Source organism: Lactuca virosa, chromosome 9, assembly GCF_052849685.1.
Source record: "Lactuca virosa cultivar CGN04683 chromosome 9, Lactuca_virosa_CGN04683_v6, whole genome shotgun sequence".
NCBI classification, from domain to species: domain Eukaryota; kingdom Viridiplantae; phylum Streptophyta; class Magnoliopsida; order Asterales; family Asteraceae; genus Lactuca; species Lactuca virosa.
The window spans coordinates 231,520,130-231,537,589 of NC_136434.1; the positions used below are offsets into that span (position 1 = coordinate 231,520,130).

General features: G+C 38.2%; 2 protein-coding genes across 2 annotated transcripts; both read right to left on the minus strand.

The window, feature by feature from the left end:
- Positions 1-5,131: 5,131 nt before the first annotated feature.
- Positions 5,132-5,584, minus strand: LOC145140388 (uncharacterized). The gene has a single exon (XM_079073897.1). The coding sequence runs from the start codon at positions 5,582-5,584 to the stop codon at positions 5,132-5,134; it is 453 nt and encodes a 150-aa protein (XP_078930023.1).
- Positions 5,585-14,808: 9,224 nt separating this feature from the next.
- LOC145136129 (neurofilament protein-like protein) lies at positions 14,809-17,179 on the minus strand. Its single transcript, XM_079070320.1, has 2 exons — positions 16,989-17,179; positions 14,809-16,489 (listed from the first exon to the last, which is right to left on the minus strand). Exons 1-2 carry the CDS (start codon positions 17,031-17,033, stop codon positions 15,059-15,061), a joined length of 1,476 nt encoding a protein of 491 aa, XP_078926446.1. The 5' UTR covers positions 17,034-17,179; the 3' UTR covers positions 14,809-15,058.
- Positions 17,180-17,460: the final 281 nt, after the last annotated feature.

Below are 17,460 nucleotides of genomic sequence, written 5' to 3' on the forward strand. Positions count from 1 at the left end.
CAAAGGGTTTTCAGTTATTACTCATAAAACGTTGAATCAATTTGTGAGATGTCTTCGTGTACTTATCTAAGTACTGGTAAAAGTCCTGACTTATAACCAGAGTCTCTTGTAGGGAGAGCGAGATATTCGTGTATAGATCTATTTGCGACTGACAATCCCACATCCCGACTGTTAGCTACAATCATGTCGGCAGACTTGGGATGACATATGTCGTTAACGTTCTGACGCTTGAAAATCGCGATCAGGCCGACTGGGTTAGTATGGTTATAACAACTCACAAGGATAAAACAACGATATATTTACGAATAATATATATTCAAATAATTTTATTTGAATATTAACATTTCATTCGAATTTAAGAGCAAACACAATTTCACCTAGTTTTATTTATGAATAAAACTAGGTATCATTAAATTAAGTATGGCAATTATACTTATACTTTTCGGTCTTGGAATGTGTAAGACTACAAACCGGTTTTGTGGAAAAATACATGATTTTCCAGGATAAACATCATTATTTTACAAGTAAATAGTTTACAATTTGACTTTCTGAAAACAGATACAATTACTTACCAAAAACAATGCTTTATAATAGAAAGGGGGAAACTAAGAACATCTTTATGAAAGATTTAACACTTATTTACAAACTAGTATAACATAATGGACCCCTAATTGTTAATTCTATGATTCTTTAGTGTATACATCAGAGTTATATATAAATAATATCTGATAGGCAGTGAAATGTATGATTCCCGCCTTATTTCCTGTTCCATGTTTGTTTGTGGGCTTAGGGAAGAATCAGCCAATCGACTGTCCGTTCGATATTAGTCATATATAATTAGTATACACTAAGTAATCATAGGACGTAACAGCACGGATCATACCAGTTACATGAATCAGAACCTCGAATCACAAGTTATAAACATAAGAAACTTATACTTTTTGGGTCTTAAAGTACTAAGATTACGACTTATTTACTAAGAAAATATTGGATTTTCTGGAAGAACAAAGTAATGTTTTCAATAACAAAGAACATATCTTTTCCAACAAAATGCTTATGAACTCACCAACTTTAATGTTCACACTTTTTCAAACAACTTGTATTCTCAGGAAAGTTAGTAGACAGGTACCCTCTCAGGCGCTAAGAAGACGGAGCATAGTAGCATTTCGTTTATATTTTAATATAGTATAAATGTTAAACAAGTAATGTTTTGAACACAATGTAAATACTATGTTATTAATACAATTGTTGTGATGTTGTACATGACGTCATCCGCCCCCGAACGTTTCCGCCGTTCCGGTTTGGGGGTGTGACAACCATGTCGTGGTATATTGTCACCACGTCGTGGTTTCATTTCTCCCAGACTAATACGTCTTCTATGCAACATAATTTTTGGCCAAGAAAAGGTAATACCAAAGTGGTATACCCCACTATTCTGATGTAAACTCTTCTTTTTCCAGTTAGTATGATTAACTAATCATCATCTTCGCTAAAAATATTTTTTTCTTTCACGTCGCGAGTTTCACCCCTCACTTAAGCTTTTGTCTTGTCTCTCGTAAATCATTCATCACATCCTCTCATCAACTCACTATGCTTATGTGAAATCCAATAAAATAAACAAGTAATAAACAAGGAAAACAATAAAACAAATTAAAATTACTCAAATCCTACTTTACTTAAGTCCTAAATTACTTTAAATCCTAACACCACCAAACATAAAAATAAATTGTCTTCAAACAAACCATAGAAAACAGAAAATAAAATATTAAAATAAAGGACAATCACTCCTCCTCATTGCCGTCTCTAGCTCCACTGCCACTGGTACCTCCTCGATGCTTCGTCCACAACTCGTCTCAAGTCGGGATGTAAGTGTATGAAGTGGGATACCTAGTCGGTTGATCAATCGCCATATGTTGCATCAGAAGATCCATATGCATCCCCATATAGTTCATACCCTAACCTAGATTATCTTGATACCTCCTTATCGATTCATTGTAGTGATCCATGGGTAGCTTGTCCTCCTCAGGAATAACATGTGGCTCTTCATGCATATCATCCGACCTCCTTGTAACCCGCCTAACCTCAGGAGCATCCACTGGATCATCTTGGGGTATCGAGTAGTTACCTCCCCCATTTTTATGTACTTTTCGTACCCTTTTATTAGAAGTCGGTTAAAACGGCGGGTATTCTCTATGGTCAAAAAGCTAGCCTCCCGCAGCTCAAAAACACCATATGATAGAGCCAATTTTGTAATGAGCATTCCTCCACCAAGTGGTGATCCTTTCCTATCTTTTCCAGCCCGAGATGTTAAAAAATCAGCTACATAATGCGGGAGATTGCAAAAGACGCCAAGTGTAGTGATTTTCCACAGGAAAAACACATCAAAGCTCGGAACTTTATCCCCTTCCTTTCTTTGGTTGATGGTGTAGGTATAAGTCGATGGATAGGTGACCGAATGTCACCCTCTTGAGCGGTTCCCGGAATATACATCCCATTTGCAATGGTGTTCCACCAATTAGCGTCACTGATACCATTAGGAAAAATTTTGTGGTAATGATCAATATATAATTTGAAACCCTTTGTCATAACCTCATATTCGTCATAGAGATCCAATCGTTATGCTAACTCAGCCAGACTACATTCCCTCCTTTCTCCACCAAGAAAAAAGTAAGATTTCCAGTATCATGGATGTCGTCCCTTTTTTTAAACCGGACTGTGGTGAGGAATTCCACACACAATTCCTTAAATACTGGTTCTTGAATTATGAATAGTAGCCTCCATCCCATGCATATGATCCTAGCGTCTACTCCAACAAACTGCTTAATCAAAAGTGGGTCAATCATAATCCAAAGCATTTGGCACATGAACCTCTCTAACCAACATTAAATCTAATTTATTTATCCATTCGACCAAAACTGCAGGCTCAACAACCACAAGGAAATTGTACAAAGGAAATTCTTGAGGTTCACATGGGTTTCCTTGCCTTCTTCCTCTCATTTTCTGCAAAAACAAACAATACAAACAACCCAAATCAAACACCTTCTTAGTCGTGTATTGGGCTCCATGATGTCCTCCAGTTGGCTCACTATGACAATGTTGGAGAATTTCTCTTGCTTCACTCCCGAATATGTAACGTCTTATAATCTCATCTGCACAAAGTTTGAATATATAAGGCTCATCCCAGAAATAGTATTTGATTTCTGAGAAGAGCTTCTTCTTTTGTTGGTGAGATAAGCCCTTTGGAAGATACTTGGTTGCAAGGTAGTTGAAAATATCCGCATACCATGGATCTTCACCCATTATCACCATCAAATACACTTTGGGGAAATTAGCATCAATCTCACCTTCTTTCAAATTTTCAAGCTACGGTTCTATAATCTTGAGAGATGATCTACTGCCATGTTTTCCATTCTCTAATATCGATGTCAAATTCTTGCAGTAAAAGCACCCATCGAATCAATCTTGGCTTCACATCTTGTTTATTAAACAAATATTTAAGAGCGGAATGGTCAGTGAAAACAATTTTTTTGGACAAAATCAAATAGGGACGGAATTTTTCAAAAGCATAAACTATGGCCAACAATTCTTTTTCTGAAGTCATGTAATTTTCTTCGGTCGGGTTAAGGGTTTTGCTTGCGTAATAAATGGGTTGAACGTGCTTATAACCACTTGTCCCAAAACCACTCCTAAAGCAAAATTGTTAGTGTAACACAAAAGCTCGAAAGGTAAGCTCCAATTTGAAGCAACCATGATTGGGGCATGAGTAAATTTCTCCTTTAAACTTTCAAACTCTTCCAAACATTCCTTAGAAAAGTTATAATCAATGTCTTTTAAAAGCAATTGGGTCAATTGTCTTGCGATTTTTGAAAAATCTATTATAAACCGGCGTTAAAATCCCGCATGACCCAAACAACTTTGCACCCCTTTCACATTAGTTGGGGGCGGTAATGTAGCAATGGTGTCGATCTTTTCACAATCCACCTTAATCCTCACTTTGGAAACCTTGTGACCTAAAACTATTCCTTCTTTCACCATAAAATGACACTCTTCCCAATTCAAGACTAAATTGGTCTTCTCACACCTAGCAAGCATCAAGTCAAGGTTATCCAAACAATCATTAAAAGATGAACCAAAATAGAAAATCGTCCATGAAAACTTCCATGAACTTTTCCACCATGTCGTGGAAGATGGCGATCATGCATCTTTGAAAAGTGGCCGCTACATTGCATAGTCCAAATGACATCCGACGATATGAAAAGGTCCCGCTTGGACACGTAAACACCCTAAAAAACCATCTAAAAACAGTAATAAAGATGATCGGATAAATGCTCGAGCATTTGATCGATAAAAGGTAAGGGAAAATGGTCTTTGCAAGTGGCATCGTTTAACTTTCGATAATGGATGCTTTCTCCCCAACCGGTTACCGTTCGTGTCAGAACAAGCTCGTCCTTGCCGTTTACGACCACCATCATGCCACCCTTTTTCGGTACCACATGAACTGGGCTAACCCATGAACTATCGGAAATGGAATATATGATTCTGGCATCCATCAATTTCACCATTTCTTTCTTAACCACTTCCAGGTTGATTTTGTGTGAACAATATGAAGCGTTAATTTCTTTTATGTCAGTAATCTTCCAAGCGATGGCATTTTTGCGTTTCCTTAATACTTCAACCAAACTTTTCTTTTCTTCGGGCTGGAGATCAGTTGTTATAATAACATGCTTCTGCTCATTTTCCTCCAAAAAGGCATATTCCAGATGCTCGGGCAAGGTCTTCAATTCGACTTTCAGTTTATGATTAGTCGTCATGACATGTTCATCTACCTGCCATGACGTCATGTTTTCAAATTGGTCGATTGATCGCGAGTTTCCAATGCACCACGTTGTGGCAGCGGTATTGCCACGTCATAGTGAGTCTTCTGATTGCTTTTTAAGTTATTCGAATTCACTCTCTTCCAGAAGCCTCTCCAAATCTTCTAATTCATGTTCAGCATCAAAATCATTTTCTTTCAGAACCATGTACCCCTCTGAATTATTGTCCTTCCACCCATTCAATCTTTTTCCAACACCTCATCGAAGATATCCAGCGAGAAATTCGTTTCATCGGTTATCTTTGAATGTTTCATTGATCAATCCACCCCAAAAGTGATGGTATCTTCTCTAAATCGAAGGGTGAGTTTGGACTCTCGTATGTCCACCAAATCCCATGCGGTGGTTAAGAAAGGCCTTCCAAGAATGATCAAAACTTGGTTGTCTTCTTCTATATCTAAAACAACAAAAGATGGAGGAAAAACAACCTTGTCAATTGTAACCAATAAGTCCTCACAGATACCTCTTGGAAAACTCACCGTCTTGTAGGCAAGGTGAATTACCATGCGAATTGGCCTTGGATCCGGAAGATTTAATTTCTTGAAAAATGAGTAAGGCATGAGATTGACACTAGCTCCCGAATCGGCAAAAGCATAGCTTGTGGCATAGCATGGCAATGTCAAGGTTCCCGGATCCCCCATCTTCTTAGGTAACTTGTTCAGCATAGTGGCTAAACAATTCTCATTCAAGATCACATTCACTGCCTCTTCCATCTTCTTTTTATTCGTGAGAAGATCCTTCAAAATTTAGTGGTGGTTGATATGTCTTGACCGGAGGAGTTTTATTGTCTTCATTAGCCGGCCACGCCATGGTTGGATCTTCACCATGCCGTGGTTGCGGTTCAGTGGCCTTCTCTTGAGTTTTAACTTTCGGTTCTTGCACAGCATATGAATTATTGTTAGCAATAGGAGTCAAAGGAGTAATAATCTTACCACTCCTTGTTGTGATAGACTTGACATGCACCATCGTATTTTGTTCCATGTTACTTGGAAGTGTGTCCGGTAAACATTCATTGAATTACTTTGAGAGTTGACCAATTTGTTGCTCAATATTTCAGATGGAGGCTTGCTGATTTCGAATGACAGCATCAATATCATCATGTCTCTTCTCCGATGTAGCTACGAATCGAGTAAGCATAGCTTCAAAGTCATTTTTATTTTCAGGAGTCGGTTGCTCCTTTTGGTAAAACCCATAGCTTTGTTACCTATAATTTTCCTCCTTGACCTTTTGATACTCATCATAAGGTAGCCACTCCTTCTTGGGCTTCTTCCAATTTTCATCATACCTATCTCCACTTGAATGGCAAGCTTGAACCTTCTGATTCCCGGTCTCATCGATGTCACATTCCTTAGTTAGGTGCAATCCGCCATAACTGGGGTACGGGTCGATGTGTTCGACGGGGACGTCGAACCCTATAATGGGGGTGAAGGTAGGTTGTACCTAATCCTACATCGGCTTGGAAGGAGAACGAAACATTTCCTTAAAACGGGTGTGGATACCTTCCTTGTCACAACGCGTTTTAAAGCTGTGAGGGCAGCTGATCTCATAAGAACTCTGTTGTTAAGCGTCCCCGGCCGAGAGCAATTCAGGGATAGGTAACCCCCTGGGAAGTCCTCGTTCCGAGTAGCCCAAAGCGGACAATATTGTGATACGTGCCAAAGGGGGATGTTACACAAATCCACATAATCAACACATAGAATGAATGATTATCTACTCTAAACGAAAGTTAGGGTTTTTAGCCGATAACTATTATAAACAAGCACATAAAAACGAAATTTAGTTTGCTAAACATGATCAAAACAAAGTAATTAAGTTATTAAGAGTATTTTTCCTTTAGATCTCTTCAAAACCAAGCTCTCAATCGAATTTCGCACTCCAAAACCTCCAAAGGATGTATCTTGTCTTTAAAAGTAGACAATAGCTTCGAGCATAAGTTAGGGTTGATAGAGGAATCTAACTATTTATAAAACCGGAATTGAGCTTACCACGTCGTGGTCTTCATTAAAATTATGTATCTGCCAAGTCACTAATTGATAGAGTAGTTTCCATTCACCATGGCGTGGCAGGTGATCAACACGTTGTGGTACTCCAGTTGCAAGACTTCTTTGACTTCAGTTGACTCGATCTAATTTTCCTGCTTCCAGCTCCGCAATAGCTTCTTTTTAATCTTGATCATGTCTTCGCTGCTAAAAAAAATTTAACGAATTAAGTACCTTTTATTCTATAATGAGCATAAATGTAGCAAAAAGTATTAACATAGTGCATGAAATATCTAACTTTATATGCATATATCAACTGCCGATAAACAACAATGACTTTTCCAACTTGTCAAAATCCTACCAAAAACCGACCCATACCCGCGGCTACTGAGCCATCAACAGTATTCCTATACTGCTCAAAATACCCAATTATGCGAAAGACCAATGATTTACACCATGCGGATATCCACGACATAACTACCGACCCAACACATAAGTGAAATCCTTGAGGGTCCATGACACGTCGTGATAACAACCAACCATTGGAATGAGAAGCTCACGGTTCCTCACCATTCTTTCCATCACCCAATCTCAGCCATGAAGATTCCTGACCAGCGCCCGGTGGGGCTATAGACATAAAACCATCGTCCCACTGGCCTGCAGGAATCCAGTCAACATCCCACTTACTAATACCACATGAGCCATACCACACTACAATATGCAACCTTTCCACAATCTCATGACCATTCCTGGAATGGCCTAACTCATCCTATAGAATGCAACGAGCCAAGTCGTAAACTTTCCATACTTCCACAACCGTCTAACCACTTAGTGAAAGCTATGGCTATCCCGCAGTCTTACAATACTTCCACAACTGTCATGGGTATACCCCATGGTCTTGGATACCACCTACAAGAATACCTACTCAAAGATCAATATGAGTCGAACCCCCAGCTTTTTGAACCCTATCAGGCGTTCAGGTTGTGCTTCGAACCCCAGAGCCCTCATTAGACAATAATAGGAAGGGGGTACTAACACAACCATCATCCTGAACTTATCCATGGATCCAAAACGCATCCCTACCTCTACTTCACGCCCCCGAACAAGATAACAGATATCCTTAATCTCTGATTCCCTGATTACAACCAGAACCAACTATCCCCTTATCCTTAGATACAAACTCCTAGTTAAACCGCACATAAAAATATTTCCGATACCCCCATATATGGTTCTCCCCTACATGGAATCAGCCACTACCTAACGAATTCAATAATTTGACTATAGGTCACCAATCCAAAATGTCTAAACCCTAAGATTTCCAGCTTGTGATCACAACCCATATCAATAAACATTCCAACCATAAAACCTTCTCAATGTAACATACCAATATTAACAAATCAGACAAATCCTAAAATTTCTTAACTTATTGCACCATACTTCTTGTTGAAGGAAAACTCCATAATTGACCTAGATGCTAACAGAACCGTGATCAGATTGACTTCTTTCCAACCCTACTGGTGCAACCCACCGAAAATGGATTCCGCATAAATCTGAAGTCCTTTCAAAAAACTGGTCAAAGTTCCTCTGACACTCTAATTATGGGTCCAAAAATATCCATTGCTCCATACTTGAATAAAAATTGATGCACCCACAGCACCGTCAACAGATACTACTCGAAAAAATTTCGAACAATCTCAACCACCGAACAAAAATCGTGCGAAAGTGCTTCCACCACACCCTGAAGTAGGTTGATAAATCAACAATACCTCTACCCTTACTAATGATGGAAATCAGTTCAACAAGCTAATAAAACCTTCAATATATATACAACTAGCTCTATTCTGTTTTCCTAGAAGGGGAAATCGGCTACAGCGAGATCTTGTCTAGAAGCTTCTGACGCAAGGACCATGTGTAGAACCTTCAAAGTATGAACCTAACAGCAACTCACCCTTCACCCGCATTCTGACCAATCCCTTAATCCTCACTACCATAAAAGGTCTCAACAATCTTGAATACCATGCATCTAATGAACTTACACTGTAAATTCCTCCAACCCATTGTGTTGGAACCATCAAAATCTAGTTGTTGATCCTTCAAGCAGCACTCTTAGTCCACTTCCACCCAGGGCTTACTCCCTCTTTGGCCGATGTTCCCCGCATCGAAGCCTAACACCGGTTCATCCAAAAATCCTCTAAACACAGATTTTGATATGCAAAATGGCATATGGAAATTCTTTGCATAATAACAACCAAGAAATCACAACAAAACATTGATTCTTAGGTAGAGACTTAGGTAAACCAAACATAATGCCTCACACACACAATCTCTTGATCATAAGCATAAATAATAAGAGCACGAAGGATTCAAATATGATACATACCCGCGAGGTCTTGAGGTCCTGACTCCGCTTCCACGAAAATCATGAATCATAGAGCCTGAGCCACCTCGGTCGTCGAACGTGGGCAATTTTGCCTAATGTGACTAGGTTGATGAAAATGATGACATAATTCTACCTCCAGGGTGCAATCTTGGTGAACATGGACCTTTCGTCCGAACCTATCACATTTGAACATGAAGCGCACAGGCTCATGAGTTCCTTCATCCTCAACGTGCATGACGTGGTCCCTCTGGCCTCCAGTACCTAGGTTAGCGACATCGAACTCTTCTCTCATCACTGAAAATTCCGAACCATGTGCCCATATTCTCTTCCTTTGACAATCAGTTTATCAGTGATGCGGCCAATGATACCAGGTAACTCTTCCAGTAAAATTTGTGAAACCTCAGTGGTAATACAATCGTGTAATCTGGTGTTTTCCACATCAATCTCGGAGGACTTTGCTCCCCGTCCAGGCACTGATATCCTATTAAATAAGACCAAGTTGTCATCATTAATCCATCACAATTTACTCGATATACATAAATCTTCACATCAATCCCCTACTGACTTCTTAGATTCCCCATGATTTTTCTTGACTTGAGTACATATCCTGTGCTTTTAGTAGTACGGGCCCAATACTACTTTCCACACCTATACATACTTTCCTTAAGAATAATCTCGAGTCCTCTAAATCGCCAACTTGCAATAATACTCCTAATACCCGCTACACAACATACTACCTACACTAAAGCACTCCTTAGCCTCTCCTAGGATCCCCACCTCACTCTGCTATCAGCTGCTAGAAGACTCTTATAAATTTCTGCTAACTACTTCATGAATACATATACATGCAAAAAAACTTAAATAACCTTATACTAAAAGACTTAGCCCTACAATGGTTAGACTCAGACGAGAGTTGCGAAATATGACCAAATCTATCACTCTAATATTATTTAACCTTTGTAGCCTGTAACTTAACATATTCATTTAATAGTTAACTCATATCAATATGAGTCCTACAAAGCACAAGGCAACCATCATTCGAGCAGTGAAACCCACTGATAATAGGACATCATAAAACCAGGACGATCCTCACACACAATTCTTGATCATTAGGCCCAAACATCTAGGATACACAAACGTCCTATATCCACTCTCTCAATAGTAACTAACAATTATTTAATTTCTGGCTTTCTACAACCCACATTCACTCATGAAAATTCCACTAACCCTGTAGCCGCTTATGCATGCTAATCATACATAACACTAGATTCGATAGACATTCAAATATTTGATTCTACCCTAAGCTCACAACCGGACGAGGAACAAGAAATAAGGTTAAATCAATCATTCTCAGGCTATAAAATCTTAGTTATATACAACTATGATGCATACACTAAGCAACCACAGCGATAATGTCAGTTCCATATAGCATAACAGAAAATTCTCCTAGGCTAGCAGGCATCATATATCAGGCAATTCTATCATGCAATTCGTGAAAATCCCTAGCATACAACTAACATGCATCTCTATCAAATCATCAATACACAAAACAAGTGTGGGTATCTTCGAGAACACTTCCTTAGATCCAGCTGATTGTACACATCACATCCTTTATGTCGGTCTTTTTAGAGATAATTTTGAAAAATATTTTGTAGATCCTTAGTTTGAGTCTAGAATCACACAAGTGTTCATCCAATTCTCTCAAACCAGGGCTCTGATGCCAACGTGTAACATCCCAGAAATCATGACAGAATTTTCATTTTTAAAATCATTTAATAATTCTTAAATCATTCAATTCATTGTTTCCAAAAAGATATAGTCATAAATGAAAGTCTCCCAAAATCATTTATCAACAAAATATCCAAGGATGATGTGCACAATCACGCCTTCACCTTGATTCGATCATCAGATGTACCTGAAACCATCAAATCAAACTTCAAGCCAAAGCTTAGTGAGTTCCCCCAAAGTACCCCACACAACCAAACAGATAATAGCATGCATACACGAGCCTTCAGCCTGACTGGACCGCCTTGCAAGGCCTACAACTTATCTGGAGCACTTTCCGAGCCTTCGTCCTGACTAGACCACCTCTTAAGGCCTACAGCTTATCTGGAGCACTTTCTGAGCCTTCGTCCTGACTGGACCGCCTTGCAAGGCCTACATACTCCAACTCTACGCCCTGTGTAGAGTGTAGCTTGGCTTTTATGGGGCAATATAGGGGTATGTGTTGTTTACCCATATGTATGCCATGCGTAGTCGCTATGAAACCAAACTTCGCATTAAGTTCTTAATAGAGAAAGTTAACCATCCAATTCTCATATATGGTTCCTAATAGCTCCATAATGGATAAAGTTTCCAACTTTATCCATTAGGATGGTCCAAACAACCAAAGATCTAGTCTTTAAGTCTCAAAGGGACAAAAATGAATCTTTCACAGCTTAATCCATTAAGTCCAAGTCTCCAACCTTAAAATCTGAATGAATATGATGTTTAGATGGATAAAGTTTCCAACTTTATCCATAACAAGGTTACAAACTTTCAAGATCTAAACTTTATGCACTAAGATGATTAAAAAGTAGCAAATATGACAAATAGCTAGATCTATGAAACCAATGAGCAAGTTAGAAGCTTTTTACTCACAAAGGTCCAAGAATGAGGTAATCTTGTTGGATCTATACTTGAACTCTTCTTCTATGCACTTTGTCACCACCTTGCTCTTCAAGATACAACCTTCCAATAGAGAAATAAGCTCATAAATGATGTCAAGGCCTAAAAACAAGTGAGAGGAGGCTAGGGTTTCTCAAGGATTCTTCTTAGGTGATGGAGGTTGGTAATGAGAGGGTTTCCCATAAGTTAGAGCCCTTAAATACGACTCCAAACCGCAGATTTCGGGTTTTGATCTGCCCGGATTACACCCTGTATAACATAAATTACGCCCTACGTAATTCATTAAACCCTCGTTATGCCATGTGTAACTTTAAATTACGCCCTACGTAATCAAAAGCCCCCATTTTCCACTTCAACTTAAAACAACCATAACTTCTTCGTTTCAACTCTGTTTTTTGCGTTCTTTTTATGCACGTAAAGGTCTTGAAGAGTCCCAAAATCCTATATAATTACTTTTGACTTAAATCATACCGAACTAAAATTCCTAATTCATGAAAGAAGTCTAAAACATCACTTTTCCCATTTTACCCTTTGACTCTAAAACACAAACCAATAGCTTGGATCACATAACCAGTATTATTCACATCCAATAGGGTCTAAACCCTATTCCCTTGAAGCCTAAGGCCTTCACTTGATCCATTTATTGTCTATAATCCGGAAATAAGAAACTTCTCAAAACAAGATGTTACAACCATATGCCACCATAGTTTTAGAACAAGCAAACACGGATGATGCTCAATACAGGTGTATATTTGCTGGAAATGACAAGTATCGAGTAAGTGGTAGTCCATGGATCAGTTTGTGGTAAATTTGAGGGACAAAAGTTGTATATGTAGGGTATGAGAGGTAACTGGTATCCCATATAAGCATGGAATAGATATAACATTTGACATGTTGGATAATGGAGCAGAAGTTGGAGTTCCTGAAACCTAGGTACATCCTTGTTATTGGTTAACAACATGGAAAGAAATGTATAGTTACAACATTGAACCAATAAATGGGAGAAGCATGTCGCCCACATCCAACTGCACCACCACTTTAATTGCACCAAACCATCATAGACATGTATAATCCTTTTCTAGATGAAAATTACTTATATACATTTCAATCTTGCTTATAAGTGTATTGGTTTAGGTTGGTAGGCCTAAGAAGAAAAGGAAAAGAGAAATGGATGAAAGGAGTAGCCAAACTCAAAAATTATCAAGAACGTTTGTAACAGTGACTTGTAGCAAGTGCAAAAACAAGGGGCGTAACTCTAGGAGTTGCAAGGGTCAAGGTGGACCAAGTGACAGTAAATGGAAAAGGGGAAATGCCAAGAAGAAGGACAATGTGAAAGAGAAGGGGAAGGGACCAATGGCCTAAGTGTTGTCATGTGAACTCTTATTTGTGTTTAATGATTTAAGACAATGTTTGTTTTTGTTCGTTTGCTTTAAATTGTTTTGCTTTGTGTTGTGAAAGCACTTATATGTGATCTTTTGTAGTGCTTTTTAAACAATCAACACCTTGGATGTGTTTAAGATAATTATGTGGAACTTTTTTAAGTGGTTTCATACTACAGTAATTTATGTGCCTATAATGGTAACAAAGTTTTCCAATAATTTTCATTGTATATGTAATGATCATTACTCGGTTAATATTGGATCTTTTTTCTTGTTAAACTACTAGTAATTGAACCATTATGTTGTAGAAAAGAAAATACAATTGCACCATTGCACAAAAAACAACCACAATTCCATTAAGTAAACCATAAACTTGTCCATTACACCAACCACATTCCCATTGCACCAAAGACACATCCATTACAACAAACAGAAAAAAAAATGATTACAACCCCGAAACTAGCATCATAACACCACCTGCTACACAGTTCATATCTTCAACCAAATAAAAAGGAAAATTAAAACCCAAGTAAATATGAATAAAAACTTGAACATTCTAGCATGTTGAAGAGCTTCTTCGAGCTTGTTTCTTCCCCTCAACAAGTCGAGTATGATTTGCATGGATCTAGGGCACATTTGTGGATCGACCCATACAATGAATGGGCACTTTGATCCAAACTTCGAGCATGCTCAAAACCTTCAACTTGGGTTGTTGTCGATCCACGATATCAGGATTACAGCTCCTCGACCACAGAAACAAACGGTAATTCTCGTATTTGTGTGTAACGGGTCGGAGAAGAAAGAGAGAGTTGAAGATGAAATATTGAGGTGAAAGAGAGAGATCAGCAAGGCAAAACACTGATACAAGGGTAATTGAAGGAGCTACGTAAAAGGACGAAAATACCTTCACTTGCTATGCACGTGATGACATTAGAAGGAAAATATTGACACCGTTTAACGGAGGGACCAAGTTTGTAATATCCAAATAACGTAAGGACCAAGTTTTTCTATTATGCCATACCACAGGGACCATTTTGTAATATTCTATTTTTTTATAAGGATAGATGGACCGATACTCTAATTTGTTAAAACATGCAACCTATCATATTCTAAACTTAAGGACCAAAATAGAAAATTTGACCAACCCTTAGGGACTAAAACGGTAATTCACTCTTTATTTAATTTCAATACAAAGATTCACAAAAGTTAACACAAGTCCTCTGCTGTCAGTTTCTTGTTCATGGAATCTTTTGACTTGTAAGAGGCTTTTCCAATATGTTGATGTTTATTGACAGAAAGGAATCTTCAAGTACGCAAAAGGAAGCTACAGAATATGATGGGGGGACTGACAGCCTCAAAGTCATTTAAAGCAGCCTCCAATGCTAAAAAAAGCAGAGGATTTTTGGTAAATGGAAAGAAAAGTATTAAACCAATATATATATATATATATATATATATATATATATATATATATATATATATAATATTCACATTCAATATCTTTTTATAATTACAATACCAACACATGAGTATATGACCAAACAATAAGTTCGACAATAATAAAAAGAATAAGACGAACCTATACAAATGACGAAACCCAAATCAAAACCTCCAACTATTATACACACCAAAAGATAGCATGCATGCTTCCTAAACAAATTCAAGCCAGTTATATAGGCACCAAACGTCAGACAAAAAACAAACAGACACAAAAAATGTACTCACACAACAAACAATTATACCACATTCTCTCCCTTTTTTCCACCCGTTTTGGAGGATTAATTAAGCCTTCTCCTCTTCTTTAGTTTCCTGAACCGGAGTCTTTGGACTCGTGGTATTTTTCCCAGTGATAGCTTTCTTCGCTTTCATGAACGACTTTTTAACCTTCCCCATTATGCTAATCGATGGCTTTTGGGTAGTTTTCTCTTCTTCTTTAGGAGCAGATTCAGTTGATTTTGTTTCATCAACAGGTTTCTCTTCTTTTGATGCAGTTTCATTGGCTTCAGCACCTTGCTCTCCTTTAGTTTCATTTGCAACTCCATTTTCTTTTGGCGCTTCAGTTGTAGCGGATTCAAGTTCTTTATTAATTGGTTCGACAACAGTTGTTTTATCTTCAGGGACCTCTTTTGTTTCAACAGTTTCGGTTTCTTTAGCACACTCTACTACTTTCGGTTCTTCTTTAGTTTCAGGAATTTCAGGCAAGTCTTTCGCAACTTCTTGTTCATCTACGTTCTTTTCAACAATATCAGAATCCTCTTGTTTCTTCATAGCAATCTCATCAGCAGGAACCGAGTCTACTTTTGGAACTACTGGATCATCTTCTTTCTTGTCTTCAACCTCAGGAACTGCTTCTTTCACAGTCACTTGTTCATCTAAGTTCTTTTCAGCGATCTCCGGCACCACCTCTTCGTTCTTTTCAGAAATATCAGCGGTTGCTTCTGGGATAGTCTCTCCGGTGACCACCGATTCCTTTTCTTTCTCAGCAGTCTCCGGCACCACCTCTTCAACGCCATCTTTAGTCTCCTCGGTCTTTATCTCTTCCGATATTGCTTCAACCTTCTTTTCTTCCGATTCAACTTCAGTAACTGGGGTTTCTTTAACTGCCGCCACCTCAGTGGTTGGCTTTTCTTCAATGTTGACAGGTTCGGTTATCTTTTCTTCTACTTCAACTGAAGGCACTTTGGTTTCGTTATCGGTAGCCATTACTTCAATCTTTGCTTCTTCTACTTCAGCAGGTTCAGTTATTTTTTCTTCTGCTTCAACGGGTTCAATTGCCTTTTCTTCTGCTTCAACAATAGCTATCTTTTCTTCTGCTTCAACGGGTTCAGTTACCTTTTCTTCTGCTTCAATGGATTCAGTGACCTTTTCCTCTTCTTCAATGGGTTCAGTGACCTTTTCTTCTGCTTCAACGGCTGGAACTTCGGTTTTTATATCCTCAACGATCACTTCAGTTTTCGGGGTTTCTTCCTCTTCAACCTTCTTCACGTCTTCAACAGTAATAGGTTCAGTTATGGTTTCCTTGCATGTTTCTTCAGTTACAATTACAGGCACTTCAACGGTTGGTGGAGATGGTGTGTCTTCGATCTTTGGCTCTTCCTTTTCAGCTAACGAAGTAATAACGTCTGGTGAATCTTTCACTTCTTCGGTATTGTGAGTTTCAACCTCTTGTTCAACAGCTTTCACATGATCTCCATCGATCGCTTTGCTGACTTCCTGCAATATATTTGAATATTTATGGTATTTACGTTCATCCCGTTTATTGTAAACAGCCATATCTTAGTATAACAAATTTTTTTAATTATTCAAATACACGCCATGCATACTGAGTACTGAGCAAACTTTTTTTCAGGTTGGAAATTTGATCTGTTTTACAGGGCATACCCTGATACCCTCAAATCAAACAATTCTAAAAGAACTTGTCCGCGCGTATATATATTCTGACTAATAATAAAGAATCTCTTTTAGCATATATCCATATAGTTAGATCAGATATTCATCCAATTAGATCCATGAAGAAACATATTACTCGACTAAGAGAAAATTAAGAAGTTACAAAAAACAGACAGCCAGATAACTACTAAGGTCGCTACTACGTTTAACTAAAGATGAACTCGTATAAACAAATCAAAACCAACCCCAATCAAGATTCAATCATATCATACCACGCAAAAATAATGAAGAAAAGAGAAAACAAGAAACCCGAAATTCACACCTCATGGAGAGCAGGATGATCGGCTACAGTAACCTCGGTAGTCATGGGTGAAAGATGGAGAAGTATGTTTGGTGTTTGATTTGGTCTTGTGAGAGAAGGTGAATTAAGAGAAAGAGAATGATAAGGTTGTCAAAAATGGAAAACAGAAAAAGAGTGGGAGAATGTATGTGAGAGGAAGAACCACAAATAGGGCTTAAAAGCAAGGAACTTTTTATGGGGGAGTGACTGGCATTCACATGATGGTTATCTGTCAATTATGTGTGAGTTGGAGTCCTTAAAATTAATTATAAAAAGATGAGGGAAAAGAGATAAATAATGAGATGTAGTTGTCAAAAGGCAAAGTGACAAGCTTTGTAAGGGACCATTTCATTTAACGGCTTTATTTTGTTTTGGTGGTATAGTTGTCTACCTTGTCAATTAGCGATCAACACATTATTTCATAACTCATTCACTTAAGCCATTTCTTTCTTCA

Excerpts from the sequence above, each read along its gene's own strand:
- LOC145136129 (XM_079070320.1), bottom strand. The coding sequence starts at position 17,033 with ATGACTACCGAGGTTACTGTAGCCGATCATCCTGCTCTCCATGAG. Across the intron at positions 16,490-16,988 it reads ATCATCCTGCTCTCCATGAG|GAAGTCAGCAAAGCGATCGA; the intron begins GTGTGAATTTCG and ends AATATATTGCAG.
- LOC145140388 (XM_079073897.1), bottom strand. The coding sequence starts at position 5,584 with ATGGAAGAGGCAGTGAATGTGATCTTGAATGAGAATTGTTTAGCCACT.